This window comes from Eurypyga helias, unplaced genomic scaffold (assembly GCF_000690775.1).
Source record: "Eurypyga helias isolate BGI_N326 unplaced genomic scaffold, ASM69077v1 scaffold969, whole genome shotgun sequence".
Lineage (NCBI taxonomy): Eukaryota > Metazoa > Chordata > Aves > Eurypygiformes > Eurypygidae > Eurypyga > Eurypyga helias.
In genome coordinates this window covers 9,495-28,072 of record NW_010273798.1, presented here as the reverse complement: position 1 = coordinate 28,072, position 18,578 = coordinate 9,495, and the positions used below count along the sequence as shown (strand labels likewise).

At 41.3% G+C, this 18,578-nt stretch overlaps 1 protein-coding gene across 1 annotated transcript in view; it reads right to left on the bottom strand.

Moving 5' to 3' along the window:
• Positions 1 to 18,578, bottom strand: part of LOC104515573 (cytosolic phospholipase A2 epsilon-like) — a gene marked incomplete at its 5' end in the record, with an annotated part of 42,421 nt that overhangs the window by 14,890 nt on the left and 8,953 nt on the right. The window contains 4 exons of the mRNA XM_010159595.1: positions 1,286 to 1,417; positions 2,652 to 2,788; positions 3,555 to 3,627; positions 6,118 to 6,154. Coding sequence (XP_010157897.1) covers positions 1,286 to 1,417; positions 2,652 to 2,788; positions 3,555 to 3,627; positions 6,118 to 6,154 — 379 coding nt within the window. The remainder of the gene's footprint in view (positions 1 to 1,285; positions 1,418 to 2,651; positions 2,789 to 3,554; positions 3,628 to 6,117; positions 6,155 to 18,578) is intronic.

Sequence of the window (18,578 nt, the reverse complement as noted above, 5' to 3'; positions counted from 1 at the left end):
GTCTGAATAAAGATGGCTTGACCAAGACATTCCTGAGACACGGCTCATCTTGCCTTATCTCCCCAGCTTCCACCTTGCTAAGCCAACGGGTGAAGCCAACTCTGCACATGCCTCAGAGCAAACTCACAGCTTGAATCACAGCTCAAATGATCTCAGTCACAAGACTCATTCTAAGGAAGGCCGCAGCCTTCTGGAGCAGGTATATTGAATACTTAGTAAGGATTCTAGAAAAGTGGTTAATAAACACTCGTCAAAGCATTAGCAATATAAAGAACAGGCAAGAGTGTTTTCCAGACAGCCTGACACAGTGGTTTAGAAATAAACAGAGCACACAAAATTCTTAGGAACTGCAAACTGAAGGACTTGTCAGAAGTGTGAAAAAGCTCCAGAGGCTTGATACTATACAGCCTCCAAGCAGAGAAGGTGTTATATTTTGCTCTCTTAAAAGATGGGTGTGATTTCTCCACCTGTCCTCTCAGGCACTTGACCCACAAAAAATTTGTAAGTTCTTTATCCCCTCTTAAATACAACCAAACACAATATTCTTTGTGACATAACCAGCAAATAAGACTCCTGGGTCACACATAGACCTAGAAGAAAATAATAAAATACTGAAGAGATTCTCAGTCATCAAATCCTATCCATTTTGTGCCGGCTTAGCCCCACAAAAGGGAGTTGGAACCCTGTAACAAAAGACGATAAACAGACTTGATGAGATTTTTTAATTAAAAAAACCAAAGTGATTGCTTACCAGAAAGAGGAAAAAAACCTGATATACTTTCATGAGAATATACAGTAATTTACCAAGCACATTGCCTGAAAGCACAGGATAGAATCTCTGGTAAAGCTGAGAGGAGGTACCCCTGTAAGCTACTGGCTAAAGGGTTGGAGGAGCTTCCTGGAAGTAGGGCCAGGTTTGTTCCCATCCCTGCTCTGTCAGTCTCCTACGACAGTGAGATCTCTGTCAGTGTCTTCATTTTTGACTCTTGCTCTTGGGTTTTTTTTTTTTTTTTTCCAAAAAATGCTTTTGAAATCTCAATAATAAAGAAATCTGAATAGGAAAGCCATTTTGCATCTGATTGCAAAGACAGTCCCAGAAGGGTGACTGTTTCTGCCCTCTCCTAAACCCTCAGCATTTAACTTTGCTCTTTAATAAGGTCCTTTTGGCAAAGCCCTTATGTGCGAGAACAACTCTCATGTTTAATATGACTTTAAAACAAAAACATCTTATCAGGAGTATTATTTTATCTCTCCACTTAACTTCACCCATCTTTTCATTTCTCACCTCTGGATTCAACTCAAAACTCAGGTGAACTTTTTCACCAGGTTGGATTTTAGCTACGTCGAAGCGAACCGTCAGAAGTTGGTCATCTGGTGTGAAAGTATCCTCATCGCAGACTGTCATCTCCAGGATGTTCTGCGAAGAGAGGCAGAAAAGGATGTAAATGCCATATTCTGGGACTACTGGGCCCAAAAGGAAGGTCTAAGCGAGAGTCAGCATGCAGCCACCACGTGGCTCAGTGTGGACAGACTCCTGTGACAGCGTGGAGCTGGGCTGGCTGCAGCAAACCTTCACTCAGCCCGCAGCCCCTGTGGCTCAGCCTGCGAAGTCAGGGACAAACCCTGGAGTAGGTAAATCGTTCGATTTGGCAATGAACAGGAGCTCAAGTGACACACGTGATGTTAACGTGCAGTGGACAGAGCACAGATTACACATGCGTTCATCACGATCCTTTGTGGATTTAAAATAATTATCTTTAGAAATTTCAGCGTATCAGCAGAAAGTAACAATAGACGGCAAACTCTTAGCCCTTTACAAGGGGAAGGTAAAGGACACTAAATCTTGTTAAAAGATTTTAAAGTTAAATTGCAGTGATTTCCCTTGCATTTCCTCAGGGTTCAGATTACCCACAGCAGTGCAGGAAGACACAGAACTATTAAGCCATAGGAAACCAACCCCATGTCTAGATCTTGTAGCACTCGCACTCAACTTTATACTGGATGATCCATAACCCTTTTAGATTCAAACCACAGGATAGATATCATTCCGTTTAGGCTTTCAAAAATATGCTCGTTTAGTGATGGAGTGGTTGGTATTAAAGAGTAGGGTTGTTTTTTTTTAAAAAAAAGAAGTATTATATTATGATATATCTTGTAATTTACAAACAACATCACTGTTTCTGCACGAGGCAAATATTACAAGCTCATGGCAACATACAGCAAAAATGCCTTCAAGGTTGCATATACAAATATATTCTTAATCCTCTAAAGAGTTTATAAAAACTCCCATCCAATTCCTGAGGTCCTAGTGCTTAGAAGGTGATTGAAACAAGTCAGGGCACCAGTGAATCTGTATCAATGCTTGCATATTGCAACTCCCTCCCATGGCAGGGGGGTTGGAACTAGATGGTCTTTGAGGTCCCTTCCAACCCAAACAATTCTATAACTCTATGATATCCACTTTCTGGTAGGAAATGGCATCTCTAATGCTGCTCTGACACTTTTTGCATCTTTCCATTGCCATCCTATTCCTTGGCATAACTGAGTTTGAGCCTCTACGTAAGCCTCGAGGCTCTCAAAGAATCTGACCACAGCCAGTGAAAACATCCCATTTAGAAAGCATCTGCTCACTAGCACAGGGCAGATCCTACCTTGACTGCACTTTGTATCATGAAGTGGAAGGTTTCATTCCAGACAGGGTTTCTGCAGTTGCGTACAGTTTTCGTCCGGGCTTCCCGACATGAAGCTGTGGGCAGCCATAGCTTCACGTAGCAATCAGTTAGGCTCACTGTGTTAACAGAGATGTATTTAAAAAAAAAAAAAAAAAATACTGCTGAACTAATTGTGTCTTTCGCTCAGTCAGAAGAAAAGACATTAACCTCTGAGGAGTCCTAAATATTTCATCAGACACGAAGGAAAACATTCTAAATTTAGAAAGTGATTTAACTTTTCTATCTAAATTTATGTCAATTCCAAACAAAAGTCAATTTTAAACACTAATACTCTTCAGTAACAAAAGCCAAAATATTCAGTTTCAACAGCACTGAACTAAAAAATTCTGGCTTTTCTCATTTTTTGCTTCTACTATCAAACATTTGTCAGGCTTCAAGCAAATTCATATACAACTTCCCTTCCTGAAACTTAGCTTTTTTAAAAAAATTAAGAATTTATTTGGGGGGATTTTTTTGAAAAAAACCAGCATTGAAGAGACACACAGCAGCACCACACACAACTACTGATTTTTCCTATATCTTTCATAAAGGTGTCACTTTCAGAAGGGAAGAGTCACTGAAGAGTTAGGGAATGAGAAGTATTACAGAGCAGCCAGTGAAGGGCACCAAACATAGAATTTCTGTTCTATTTAATTTCTATTGTTAATTGTTTTCTAAATTATTGTAATTTAGTCTAAATAAAAACAAAAATAGACACAACTTCTCCAGCCAACAAAAACCTGATAGATTACCGAAATCCTAGCAGCAGGTGTACGAGAACATTAAATTCAGGTGACAGTTATTTTCTTGCTAACCTCTAAACATGCCACCAGTGATACTTACACAGGTCTGCTTTACGGAGATTTCTCACACTTATAATTTTTACAGTAAGCCAGCACAACCGAGGCACTTCTGGCTGCAAAACAAGAAGAAAAATACCTTAATTATTAGCAAATAACTCAGATGTAATTAATGCCACCTATCCTACAGCAGAGCAAAGGGGAAAAATAAGTAACCTTAGGCCATTCTTGTATTCACAAAATGAGTATGTTTTCATTTTAATTATTTGAGACAACTTCTGATAAGAAATTCTTTCTTGTGATACCACATAATGTCAGATTCCAGTTATTTTATTATCCAGTTGTGTTTAAGTTTAAGGGTTGGGGGTTTTTGTTTTGGTTTGGTTTTTTTTAAGATTTAGGTTTTGGAAGTAATGTTTCAATGCAAGGAGTAGTACAAAATACCACAAGACAGTTTTTATTTAAAAAGTCATTATATAATTGCCCCTGTAAAATCCAGTTACCTTCAAACTACAGAATTTGCTTCTCAAATTGCAGGCTGAGTACAACAGATTACTGTTCAGCACTTCCTGGTGTTCCCAGGATACTCTCCTTCCTCTGTCAGGGACAGCTGCCCATCTGCCATGTAACTACCACAGAACAGGACAGATACCCTCCTTTTCATAATGCTCAAGATACCACTGCTACTAGCAAACCTGTGTGACACAACATCACAACATCCTTCACCTTACCAAAATATGTGACCCTTAAAAAAAAGAAAACCAAACAAACAAAAGGTTCTGTAAGTGAACAGACAAGTATGGGACTCCCAAGCTCTTCAGTTACAGCAGCAGGAAGAAGGCTGAAACCAGAGGCTTGGTTTAAGCATTCTCACATTTCATACCTAGGTCCAGCTCCCTGTAAGGCAACTCTAGCATTTAGGTACAAATTTGATATGACATAAGGTTGTTTTTTGGGGTTTTGTTTGTTTGTTTGGTTGGTTTTTGTTTGTTTGTTTTTTCTCTGACATTGAGTGAAGGTATCCCTGTCATCCATAGATAGAGTCTCCATTAATCAAAATGAAGCCACACTACCACAATATGCAGAACTGATACATGTACTGATAAATGTACATAAACCAGGAGCTGGAGAAAAAAAACCAAAAATGAAGAAAGCATGAATCACAAAACCACTAAACAACGTAAGAAAATGGAAAGTTGCAAATACAAACTGAATTACATCTCTGGTAGGATAAGAGTGAAATTGCTAGTGTGTTGATTATGTAATTAAACCAAAGAAGCAAGAATAAAAGTTGTAATTGCATATGAATGCACATTCACACACAAAAAAAAAGACAAAAGGACAAATAGGTGATTCAGAACGATCTAGCTTATTCAGGACTTTTTCAATAATAATTATTTTAATAAACATTTTTACATGGAAGAACACTAAGCTGGCCTCATTGATTTACCAAGGAGAAGCACTGAGGTATAGCAATATACTGACATCCCATAGCACAGGGCTCTACACAGGAATATCTTGAAGGCTGCACAACCCACTCCGTTTTTTGTTTTCTCCCTTCCACTCATCACAGCTACAGGCAACCCTGTACTTGGTTACAGGAAAAGCAAGACAATTTTGAAAGTATCAGAAGTAATATATATGGAAGCAGTAGCTCCACCAATTAAATTGAAAGGGTCAATTAAACCTTCACAGTGTCACAATTTCTGAGACACTGTCTCCTTAGGACCTTCTGGTGTAGCTCATTTTGTTACACCAGTCTCCTGACAGAAGCAGATTAACCATCCAAAAAGCAGTAAGTCACCAGGTTAGATGCCATTTAGAGCCCACTGGGAAATTCCTAGCCCAATAGTTTTCTTTCAAAAAGCATCATTTTAACAAAACCAGCAGGTTTGGAAGAGACCTCAGCAGAAATTTTGGCAGCAATGTTTTTGGAGCTAAAGGGAATGACAGGAGTAGATGATCAGAATTGCGGAAAACTCAACTTTGCATCCCAGAGAAGATTAACTTTTCATCCTCAACTTTACCACCATCAATATCCAGGAGTTTGCAGAAAACTTATTTATGATACAGTTGAAAGACTAAGAAAATACACAGGCACAAAACCAATTATTATTCCATAGTGAGAGCAGTTTGTGAGTTCACTGGTCTCCCAGATCTAGTAAAGAACGTCATAATTCTGCACAGAATACAGCTAGGGAGCAGATTTAGAACACTCAGGGGGAAAACCACCAAGCAATACAATTCTTTATTACATTTTTAAATCATCATTTAATATCCTTCAAACTAGCCATTACTCATAAAAGGGAATAATCTGTTATTTATCCAGTATGTACCACATTTAGTACTTTCCAACTCCTTTTACCAGTTCAGTTTCATGAAAATTAGCATTCAGAATCATTTTAAGTGGCAGACACCAAGCTATCCATTTTATCTACTGATCTGTCTCCATAAAACAAAGGAAAAAACAATTTGAAGACTGAGACTTAGATGTCACAGGGTATGACTACCACCATACAGTGAGGTCACAGTAAAATCAAGACTGAAATCCAGCTCTCCCAGTTCCTTGTCCGGCATCTAAACCACAAGTTCATCACCTTCCTCACCTTCCCAACCCCCAAGTCACAGCGAATGTTTTCTACTCTAGAGGACACACAGAAGAAACACATTCCCTTAACTAACTGTTTTAAAATGTCACCTTTCATAATAACAGTTAAGCCTAGGGAGAGATGGGAAAGGCTGATGGAAGACTGCAGGTAGCATGGCCATTGTTCATACCCTGCAGCTGTCTCTCTGCAACCCAGAAGCTGCTCCTCTATACAGTACCTCATCTTCAGCGCTGTATGGCCTTTCATGATTCCTGCTCCTGATCCCGATCTTCCTGTGTGGGTTTGCTTGGATGAAGCGATCCTGGAACAAGGAGCCGAGACAGACGAGCGATGAAAACCAGCAGTCAACAATTCCTAATTTTCAGTTTCTACTCATATTTGCCATGGCAATAGCAGGAGGCCCTACCATTTCTCCTCCTCATGATGGGATACATCTCCAGCTCACCAAGGCCATCTAGCTGCTGCTCTTACTAATAAATCTGCCTACCACAGACCCATTTGACATTTAAGGGTCAAAATTCCCCAAGCATTTACTTTTGATAAATCGCAACCAAGTCAGCCAAACAGATCCTCCTGCCCCATCACTGATTTTCTCTTACCAAAGGTGAATAGGCTGACGATTCCATTAGGATCCCTGTTGCATAAAAGGCGACGCTCTAATGGTCCCGTCTGTAAGTCTCACAGCTGGCAGGTGCTCCTGGACCACACTATTTTCCAAACGAGGCAGGGAAGAAGAGCTGTATAAACTGACTCATAGCTCCACCTCCCACTGATTTCCAAAGCACAAATTATGCACTTGTCCTGTGCCACAGGAAGATCTTTTTTTTTTCTTTTTAACACCACAGTGGTTTAGGGGAAAGAAGGAGATGGGTCAAACATTCTACTGTAGACTGATCCCAAAATAAAATTCACCACCATAAAGTTTGAATAACCACACAGAGAGGGACATCCCAGGGCAGTTGCAACCCTGAGAAAACAGAATAGCTAAGAGAACCATTACAACTGCTGATATCTCCTGTTACTTTCCCTAGTCCCAGAATCCGTACCTGTGCTCTGGCAGCACCAAGGGGAGTGATCTGAATACCTGAACACCAGCATTCTAGTTCCCACCAGCTCCTCCAGCTAGACATGCAACTGCAAGGGTTTTCCCCAAGTTCACTACAAATTACAGCCACAGCGAGGAGGCTGGCTCTCATGGGCAGTGGCAACTGGTTAAAGAAAAGAGCTTATAGCTTTTCTTCCCTCTTATTTCTGTTACATAAGGGATGTTACAGGGTAAGCAGAACCAGCAGAAGCTTTTGTTATTGAAACATTTTTTCATGTTTAAAATGCTGCTTTCAATGAAATTATGATAGAAAACCATATAAGCTGTTATGCAAATAACTACGTATGATTTTTTCCATAATATTTAAACATTCATGTTGAAATCATCAGTTCTGATTTCTTTTTCATTCCAGAATAATTTCACATTTTTTTCTGCAATAGCACTCAACACATAATAACAAAAGTATCTAGTAGTAATGATAAAATAATATAACATGACAGAAACTAAAGTATCTGATAATTCAAACGGTCCTGCAGAGCAGAGCTGCCTTAAATAAAGTTTCAAATGGCCATTATAATTAACCTAGTCTTTCACAGACTCAGGCATCGAATACATAAAAGATCCTGCTTTACGTTACACTACCATCTATGAAAAGTGTGATGAGTTCTCAGCTACAGGTTTTTGGTTGGGTTGTCCTTTTTGTTTTGTAAAGCAGTCTTATTACAATAGAGATCTATTTCACTTTGGTTATATGATAATGCTTTTGGTAACACTCCCTGATTTGAAACAAGAGATTGGTGCTGCATGAGGCTGAACATAAGCACTATCACATCGCTTAGTGCAGGTTCTGAAATAATCCTATGGCTCAGTTTGATGACAGTGGATTTTCCCCAGCTCATCAAGAATAAAAGTTACCCGTCCAGTTAGATAACAAGCCATGCTCCCCACTCAACTTCTACCCTTTCCACAATCTCCTCATTTGGGCCTCCTGTGGATTTCAAACTAAATCAAGCAATATTAACTGCTTCAGCAGCTATGCTGCCATAGTAAACATGCTTGACCTGCACATCATGGGAGAGAATCACAGAATGGTTTGGGTTGGAAAGGACCTTGAAAGACCATCTAGTTCCACCCCCCCTGCCATGGGCAGGGACACCTTCCACTAGACCAGGTTGCTCAAAGCCTCATCCAGCCTGGCCTTGAACACTTCCAGGGATGGGGCATCCACAGCTTCTCTGGGCAACCTGTTCCAGTGCCTCACCACCCTCTCTGTGACGAATTTCTTCCTGATATCTAATCTAAACCTCCCCGCTTTCAATTTAAACCTGTTACCCCTTGTCCTGTCACTACAGGCTCTTGTAAAAAGTCCCCCCCAGCTTCCTTGTAGCCCCTTCAGGTACTGGAAGGTGCTATAAGGTCTCCCCGGAGCCTTCTCTTCTCCAGGCTGAACAAGCCCAACTCTCTCAGCCTGTCCCCATAGCAGAGGGGCTCCAGCCCTCTGATCACCTTCTTGGCCCTGCCCTGGACTTGCGTCAACTGGCTGATTCTTATGTTGGGGGCCCCAGAGCTGGACGCAATACTCCAGGTGGGGTCTCACGAGAGCAGAGGGGGAGAATCCCCTCCCTCGCCCTGCTGGCCACACTTCTCTTGATACAGCCCAGGATACGGTTGGCTTTCTGGGCTGCCAGTGCACGCTGTCGGCTCTTGTCCAGCTTTTTGTCCACCAGTACCCCCAAGTCCTTCTCCTCAGGGCTGCTCTCCATCCACTCTCCATCCAGCCTGTCCTTGTGCTTCGGTTTGCCCCTACTCACATACAGGATCTTGCACTTGGCCTTGTTGAACTTCATGAGGTTGGCATGGGACCACCTCTCCAGCCTGTCAAGAAAGAAGAAATCCAGCTAAACAGCTCTCCCATGCAAAATCAGACTGAGCCCAGCAGTAATAGGAAGTTACTTGATAACACGATAGTGTGCATTATGAACAGTAGTTCAGGTGAGTCAGGAGTCAGGAAGCCACAGGCCAGAAGACAAGATAATATTTCACCAATACCATTATAACAGCAGAAGCCTTCAGCAGCACCAGTTGCATGGCAACGAGGGGTCTGGATTCATGTGGCACTTAAACTGTGCCACATAACTTGCAGTACAGGCGTCTGGGTGGCAGAGGAGCAGACAGCTTGCACCAGCACCAGTAAAGGCTCTGCAGCCTCTGGAGAGGCAGCTGTGAGAGCTGGGGACTCCCAGTTGCCACCGAGATCCCAGATCAATTTTGACACAGACTCAGAGTCACTTTCCTCTCACAGAAATTTGAGACTGATAATCAGTGATATCTCCAAATTCTCGCAGGGTTTCTATATCTAACTACTAATAAAAGCTAAAGGGGGAAAAGCCCTCAGAGTCTGGCCCACAAGCCTTGCGAGACTGCTAGTTTCTGATAGAAAGGTGCCATGGTAAAGAGCCAGAGACCTCTTGATCTGAGCTCTGATACACCGATGCAACCACAGGGTCCAACTTTATTTCTAAAAATGCTAATGATTTTGTTCTTCATAACCCTCTGAACAAAAGCTGTCAGACATCAACTCCAAATATCAGACTTCATTTACATGACCCAAAACTGAATCACTCATAATCCCTTTTTGACCTAGATTCTGACAAAATCTGAAGTGACGGTGATTGAAATCCATCAGCAATTAAGTCTTCAAGCAATTTTCAGAGCATCCGTTCAAAGCATTTGGGTAAGACAAAAAACCAAGAGTCATTAAGCTTCATTTCCTGCTTTGATAATACAGAGAAGACCACAGGAAACATCTTTCTTGTGGGACAAAAACAAATAACCTGTTTGACTTACTATTGTCTGCTGCGCACAATTTGCACAATTGTGTTCATATCCTGTTAGAATTAAAGTTTTGTTCTAATAAATTATTCAGTATGATGGGGGGGTGGGGGGTGGGGAAAACAAACCAAAAAAACATGACACACTCACATTGCCAATTTAGGCCTTATTTACAGATTAGTTGCACAAATCTTCTCAGGCTATTTTGTAAGTGCTTCAACACAACCTGAAGAGAGTTGACACAAGTGACAATGACAACAAACACACAAGCTGCTTTGTGTTACTGCTGAGGACACAGGTCCCTTGAATTACTCAAGAACATCTTCTCAAGCAGCACTCCTAGAGTCACCCCATTCACTGCTGAGGGAATGCTAAGTCACAGCACCAAGGATCCACCTGCATCTTCAGCTCAGACCAGAAGATATCAGCTGTTTATCACTAAAGCATAGGAGACAGGGTGCACCCACACTAGAAGCTCCGAAGCAGGATCCATGCCACCAGTCACACACTCGATTTTGTGCGTAGGCTAACAGCCTCCGGGCAGTGGGATTTACCATGCTATTAAAGCAAAAGAAAAGACCTCAAGGCATCTTCAGCGCTTGTTCTTTACTGACACGCACTTTTATTCCTTTATTGATTAGAGCTGTGGGCTTTTCCTACAAAGACATAGGAGGACAGAGGTAAGTACTGAGTATGAGTTTGTAATTGCAGTTGAGTCACCACCACTAGTTAATGAAAAGAAACAGGCTAAGATGTTCTCTGGTAGTGCCTAAGGGCTGAATTGCTCTTTGGAAGTGCTCAACTCTCTCCAGTGACTATGATTATTATCCTACACCACTCTGACACTTTAGTTATTTACCTACAGCTAGAACCTTGCTTCCCTCCCCATTTTTATTTGGGCAGCGCAGCTAGTATGCATGCAGCAGCGATGAAGTACCTAAAAAAGCCCACTAACAATAACCTAACTATTCATATACTTTTTCTGGACATATTTATGCATGGCTGAGAGTGTGCCAAGGTGGACAAGAGGAGCAACAACATCCTGGCCTGCATCAGGATCAGTGGGGCCAGGGCAGTGATTGTCCCCCTGTACTGGGCATTGGTGAGGCGGCACCTCGAATCCTGTGTTCAGTTTTGGGCCTCTCACTGCAAGAAGGACATTGACATGCTGGAGCATGTCCAGAGAAGGGCAACGGAGCTGGTGAAGGGTCTGGAGCACAAGTCCTGTGAGGAGCGGCTGAGGGAACTGGGGTTGTTTAGCCTGGAGAAAAGGAGGCCGAGGGGAGACCTTATCACTCTCTGCAACTACCTGAAAGGAAGTTGAAGAGAAGTGGGGGTTGGTCTCTTCTCCCAAGTGACAAGTGATAAGGCAAAAGGAAATGGCCTCAAGTTGTGCCAGGGAAGGTTTAGATTTGATATTAGGAAAAAATTCTTCACTGAAAAGGCTATCAATCACTGGAACTGGCTACCCAGGGAAGTGGTAGAGTCACCATCCCTAGAGGTATTTAAGGGACATGTGGATGAGATGCTTAGGGACATAGTTTAGGGGTAGTATTAGCAGTGCTACATTAACGGTTGGACGTGGTGATCTTAAAGATCTTTTAACCTCAAACCTTTGGAATTTGGTCTTTTCCAACCTTTGATTCTATGGATGTAAGTCTACTTGTGATCTTCTGTCACCTGACCTTGCAAGCAAGACTATGAATCGAGCAGCAATACTCTGGCAGGTCTGGTACTTGAACTCCACCATGGATATAAAAGAAGTATCATAGTCTTTCAAATGGAGGGAATTAGGGCTTGAAATGTTTAGACAGCTACAGATAAAACCCGAAGAAAATTAAGCATAAGGTAAGCCCTAGTCTGCACTCTATGGATTTGTTGCTCCTCTCTCACCTATAAATAATGAAAAGGATACATCAACATAAGAATAAAACTGTGGTGGGTTGACTACAGACAGCAGCTAAGCACCAACACAACTGTTCACTCACTCACACTCCCCTCAGCAGTAGTACAGGTGAAAATACAGAGAGCAAAGCCAAGAAAACTCCAGGGTTGAAATAAAAACAGCTTAATAAGTGAAGGAAAAGGGAAAAGAAACAACTGGTGAGTGTTTGCCTTTGCATCACCTCCTACAAGTAGAGTGATGCCCAGCCAGTCCCAGAGCAACAGCTACCTTGGAATACTTCACACTGAAGCAAAAACAGACCTCAAGACCGGACGGTGTCTTAACTTGGCACACTTGAAGAATCAGGTTATCCTTTGACTTGAGAACAGATGCTCCCTAGCACTGAAGATTTCTCCAGGTGACAACAGTTAGAGTAATCCAGATAAGATCTACATAAGATATCTAATGAAAAGACAAGTGCTCTGAAATAATAAGCATCAATAATGTTTTGGCTTGATACCCAACCTTAGATATCCAATGTAACGTAAAGAAAAATAGTTTTAAACTGGAGAACTTTTTATTCACATCACGAGTGAAATGATGTATCACATACCCCAAACCCTTCTGCTTTAGGATCAGAATGAAGAAAATACATCACTCAAAACATCCAAGTATTTCAGTACTGATTTCAGTTATTGCTACGTTTCCTCCATTGAAAGGCCATGCAAAAAGCCTGCAGAATCTGGTTTGTTATTCTGGATACTTTAGTTACTTAGAAGAAGCAGTTTGTCAAAGTCATTCTTACAGTGCATCAAATTCATCCATTTAAATAAAAAGCAGCAGTCAGTGAGAGGCACCACTCCTCCTGCCCCTACTTGCAGAACTGGGATTCACTCCTACAAAAAGGAGAAGAAACAGTCCTATTAGCAAAGTTTCAGACTCCAAAGTGATTGCATAGCTGGCATCAGTCTTGACAGCACCTCTGTGGCTGTTACAGATAGTGCTTTAGAAATGGCTGCATAAGTGGGAAAATATTTTAAAAAGAACCACCTCAAAATCTTGCTGAGGGAGCCACCAAAATGACAAGACGATGCTCATGCTTCTCTCCTCCCTCAGGAGCAGTGGGTGATGGTGTTGATGAAATATACAGCATCAACAAGGCAGAGTTTGTCTTCTGGGGGTGTCAGTTAATCAGGGAGCAAGTCCAGCTGCCAGTCAGGAAAGCAGTCACTAGCACAGCACTGGTCTGTACCTACCTTCACTGGGGGGCAAGGGAATCAAGGCGTTTCAGCCATTCAGATATGAGGAGCCATGGATGACTTTCCATCACTGTCCCTTTACCCCATCCTAGGATAATTCCATAGAGTAAAAGAGAGGCTTTGATTTATCAGAGCAATTTGAGTCCTACCACAGCAGAATAGGTGCCGTAAGAGGACTTAAGGAAATATTCAGATAAAATCAATTGGTCCTGCAATTCTCTCTTGCAAAAAAAGAAAAGGTCATGGAGAATTTTCAAGATCCCACAGAGTTTCTCCTATGATTCCTCTAAGCAATAACTGGTGTTTAGAATATTCATAACTTCCTATGGGATCATAAAAAGGGCAAAATGACATTATCTGTTATGTAATTTATAGAGTGGTACATTAGACTAAATGATGCAATTTAAAAGTGCCCTTTTACTTCCTTTGTTGAAGGATTATCACATTTCAGCCCCAGCTCAACCAGAATTTGCTTAAATGAAGTCACAGTGTGATTTTTTTTTTTTTTTTTAAGAATTCTTGGGAGATACAAACCTCTACTCTTCATTTTTACAGAACTGAATAAGAATATAGTGTTTGTCATAGGAAAATCATGTGGATTAGATGCTCTGGACAAGCAGAAGCATCAGACCTCCAAACAGAAAGCAGCATCTCAGGGATGGTGTTGGGTGAAGACTAGGTGTAGAAACACTGCTGCTGTTCTCTCATCAGAAAGTGTCACCTAAAGGCTGATTGTAGGAAGACAAAGAGCACACAGAAACAACAAGCATTTACGTGGGCCTCAGAAATCCCACTGAATTACTGAATCATGAATGAAGTAATTTCATGATTGGGGGTGGGTTATCATCAGCAAGGGAGGCATTAATAAAAATCTTGATCCTCTATCCAGCTATCTAGTTCCACAGGACTTGTAAGGATTTGTCTTTGATAAGTCAAATTCAGTTTGGATTAGACACATTTTTTTAGTCCTTAAAAAAATATATAAATATTAGGGTAGAATACACATGCACAGGGAACACAATCTTCTAAGTCCTGGTGCCTTCAATAAAGCAAGAGGCAAACACATTACAATTTCTTGGGAATTTCTTTCAAAGTAATCCTATCTGTATTCCTAAGGGGAATAGAATACGCATAATAAGGCTGCTTGGGGCACTAGCACAACATGGCTGGGGAATTCTGCACTGACCTCTGAGTCAGGGTCAATAATATAAAGCAAGGGGCAAAAATCAGGTGTTAAAGGCAGGGGGTAAACATACAGCTGACTGATAAGTGCATTAAGCATAACTACTTTTGTGCCACTTGAAACAGAACACGGTCCATAAATACTTTTGACTTCCTATGCTGCTTGTGCATATTTCCAGAAACACAGTAATGTAGGAAATAAAGAGGTAGCTGGTTATCATTATTTCTAGTGACAACCTAATACTCATTTCTCCAAACATTTCCATGTCTTTCCAGCACCATGAATAATACAGCACCTTAAAATTTGAAGGATTTGCTAAAGAATGCACCTTTTAAAGGATAACTGAACTTCCCAGTGCTTCTGCTAGATATGAGTAGTGACTCAAGCTGATAAAAAAATAAAGATACCAAAGCAGTCGTCCTGAAAACCCACACCCTTTGAATTCAATATATCTATGAAAGCAAAACACAGTTATGTCCCTAGAACAGTTCCATTTCAATCAGCAGCAGGTACCTGGTTCTCTGACAGTTAAGTATAGAGAGAGGGGATTTTGCCCTTAACACCTGAAGAATAAATATCCCATAACAGCTGGATGGAAAATTGACATCAAACTGTGAAAGAAAACCTGACTCATCTGCTAATTGAATGGAGGAGACTTCCATTTCCTCATGTGTAGTGTGAACTCTACTGGACATGGACTTCTGCATGTAACCCCAGGTATGTGCCATCTGGCATCAGTTCAACCAGAATACATGTTTTTCTTATTCCCCCCCATACACCCCCACCCCTCACTTCTTGAACTTATGGTGTAATATTTCCCTTAAAGCATCATTATGCAGATTGCAGTAATGGATCCACAGCAGTCAAGGTTAGAAATTCACAGATAAAACATGCTTAAACTTGCTGTGTTTCACAATGGAGCAATGAATGCAGCTGTCCAGATGTCATTTTCTAGAACACCTCATTACAAAACACCAGGTAACGTCGGCAGACAAAGCATTCATGAAGCACTTGTAAGATACAGCTCCATCCAGTCTGAAGCTACTCTCCTGCCAAGCTTCTCATTCCTAGCTCTGCTTTTCAACTTCCCTGATTTGCTAACAGCAGCAACAATAAAAAACAACACACAGCAGAAAAATACCCAAAACCAACAAACAAAAAGCAAGCCCTGTTGAGTCGAGAAATAACAGCAGGGGAGCTCCATTGCTCCACGGTGCTAGTGACTGGCTGTGTGGTGCAATGCTAAAGGAAAAATATCCCCACACCCAGCATTTAAAACGAGTCTGCTAACTCTGATGAGGGCATAACAATGCTACAGTTTTACAGTAGCGGCAGTACAGTTTAGGTTTAGATGCGCATAGCTGCTTTGCAATGGGAATTCTTAACACTGGAGATGGAAAAGGATGTATTGCAACGATACAAAGACTGGTTAACCTCAAATCAATATTGCAGAAACCTACTTTAATTTCCAGCTCTTACAAAGCAGAAGGAAATGTTCATGGTGATCAGGTTTGGCAGGGCCAGTAACCATAATTAGGCTTTTATAAAAATCTATTTTTCCCCATAGGGGTTATGTAATGATTATATTTTTTTGTTTGTTTTAAAGCTGAAGGATGCATGTAAAATTTAATTACTCGTGACATTGCAGGACTTCTTTTGAATTTTCATCCATAATATTCTGAGCAGGTTTTATTCTCCTCCAAGTTATCACATCTAGTTAATCGAGCTTTGCAGGTCTACGTGTTTACCCTTAAGGTAAACTCAATCTGATATTTACATCACCACCCTTGACTGAAACTACATGAGGCATGAATCATAGCCTCTGTGGAACTCTCATAACAATTTCTGGTTTTTAGGACATTATACAACTCTTAGCAGACCTGAGCTGACTTAACTATGATGGTCAGCAACCCAATAACCAAAAAAAACCCTAAAAAAACCCCAAAAAACCCAAAAAAAACCCCAAAAACCTCAAAACCCCACATACCCCAACAGCACTGCTGAATGGATAAAAGTGCAATAATCAAATCACAGGCATGATTACACACACAAAAAACTACAGCAGGGAAGACCAGGCATGCTACAAAGCTTGTAGTTAATAATTTACAAAGCTTATAAACAGTAACAGAATATTTCTCAGGTCTCTCCTGTATTACTAATCCCATCTCTAACTGACATACCTTGGCCTGAAATTGAAAGGGCCTTCTGTCAGACAGAGTTCATTTCAGAGAGGTTTCCCTAGACATTTACAGGAAATAAGATAGTAATAAATACAATTTTCTGGCATGCCCACTAAATACAACAGCCTACTCTTGCAACAAGCTCATGAAGTTACGGTTCCTGTAGCTCCAGGTGTTGTCTTACAACATTTTATGACTATAAATACAGCAGGTGATAATACAGCAGGTGATGCCTTGTTGAGGAGCAGGTGGAGAGTCATTGCAGTGTCACCTAAGACGCCAATACCATACCCAGCACATTTTTCAAATGCATTGAAGGGAGAAAGAGCATGCAGGTATGTGTGTCAGTGTAAAGCACAGACCATATAATCCAGTCCCTTTCAGGACAAAGCTTCACTCATCACCAACAAAACACTAGTGGTAACGGCCGTATGGGGGGCATCTACACTGTGAAAATACAGGGTCAATAGAAGTGAGGTTTGATACCATTGCTACCATCGTCCCCCTCCTCCCAGTTTGATATTTGGGAAATCCTCAGTCAGAAGCTAGTGACACATAAAAAAAAAAAAAAAAAAAAAAAAGAGATCAATATTCCTTCACGCAATAAAAAAATGTTTTCATGGCTTAGAGGAGCAATCTCATGCTTCTGTGCAACTTTACTGAGCTCTGCTACTGTTTCACCAGCAGAGTCAGAAATGGAGGAAGAATTACTAGATGTATTCTATATAAATATTGGAATAGGTAGAGATATTTTGAAGTGCACTAATCCGCTCCTTAGACCATAAGAACCACAATTCCTCACAGAAGTGCTTTAATTATATCTTTACACTTAGGAGGGAGCAGCACAGGAATATGTATGGTCTCATGCCTTTGGACAGCCAGCAAGCAAGCTTAGTAGTACCACCATGAATTGCAAAAAATTAGGTCATAAATAAATTTACATTCAACAACATTTGGCAGGCTCCTCACCTTTCTCCCCAGAAAAATTCCACATCCATCTCCTACATTTATTCTCCTTTCCCTTTAGAGACATACATGGGTCACCTGAATACATAGCTCATAACGTCAGGGATCACTGGATTGTCCAGACAGTTTTTGCTCAAACATGCCTTTACATTGGGTCTGGACATCTGTTGGTGAAGCCTCACTTGTGACACAGATGACACTGTATTTACATCCATGTCTTAGTTCCCACCATGTCTCAAACTGTTGCTATCAAGAGTATCTTACCTCCAAGAGAGGGAGTGGCAGGGAAAATGAAACTGCCCTAGGGTATTACTAGGTGAAAAGGTAGTAGTCTGTTTCCTCACCTTTATTCAGAATACAATACTTTTACCAGAAAAACGGCACCCATCCAGTCTGTAAAGACAGCACTCCTAAGGTTACCCTCATCTAATGCTTCACCTGCAGCACAGATTCTCCCAGGGCTCACTGTGCTGCAGGAGGAGTATATACACCAAATTATCATGGCTACAATTCTTAAACAGGACTAAGCTGGAGGAGACTGGAAGGAAAGCAAGTACTGTTCTCAAGCTGCCAGAAAGCCTGTAGCATCCTATTCACCTTATCAGCACACAGCCAAAGGAAATGGGAGGCTCCGAGGAGACCTCATAGCAGCTTTCCAGTATCTGAAGGGGGCCTACAAGGGTACTGGGAGAGGACTTTTTACAAGAGCCTGTAGTGATAGGACAAGGGGTAATGGGTATAAATTGAAATCAGGGAGGTTTAGATTAGATGTCAGGAAGAAATTCTTCACAGAGAGGGTGGTGAGGCACTGGGACAGGTTGCCCAGAGATGTTGTGGATGCCCCAGCCCTGGCAGTGTTCAAGGCCAGGTTGGATGAGGCTTTGAGCAACCTGGTCTAGTGGAAGGTGTCCCTGCCCATGGCAGGGGGGTTGGAACTAGATGATCTTTAAGGTCCCTTCCAACCCTAATCATTCTATGATTCTATGATTCGACTTCTGTGTTACAGCACAACAGTAGTAGTGAAATAAACTTTTATTTGAATTCCTGAACAAACGCTGCAGCAAAGAGAGACTTGCTGTCGTGGTTTAACCCCAGCTAGCAATTAAGT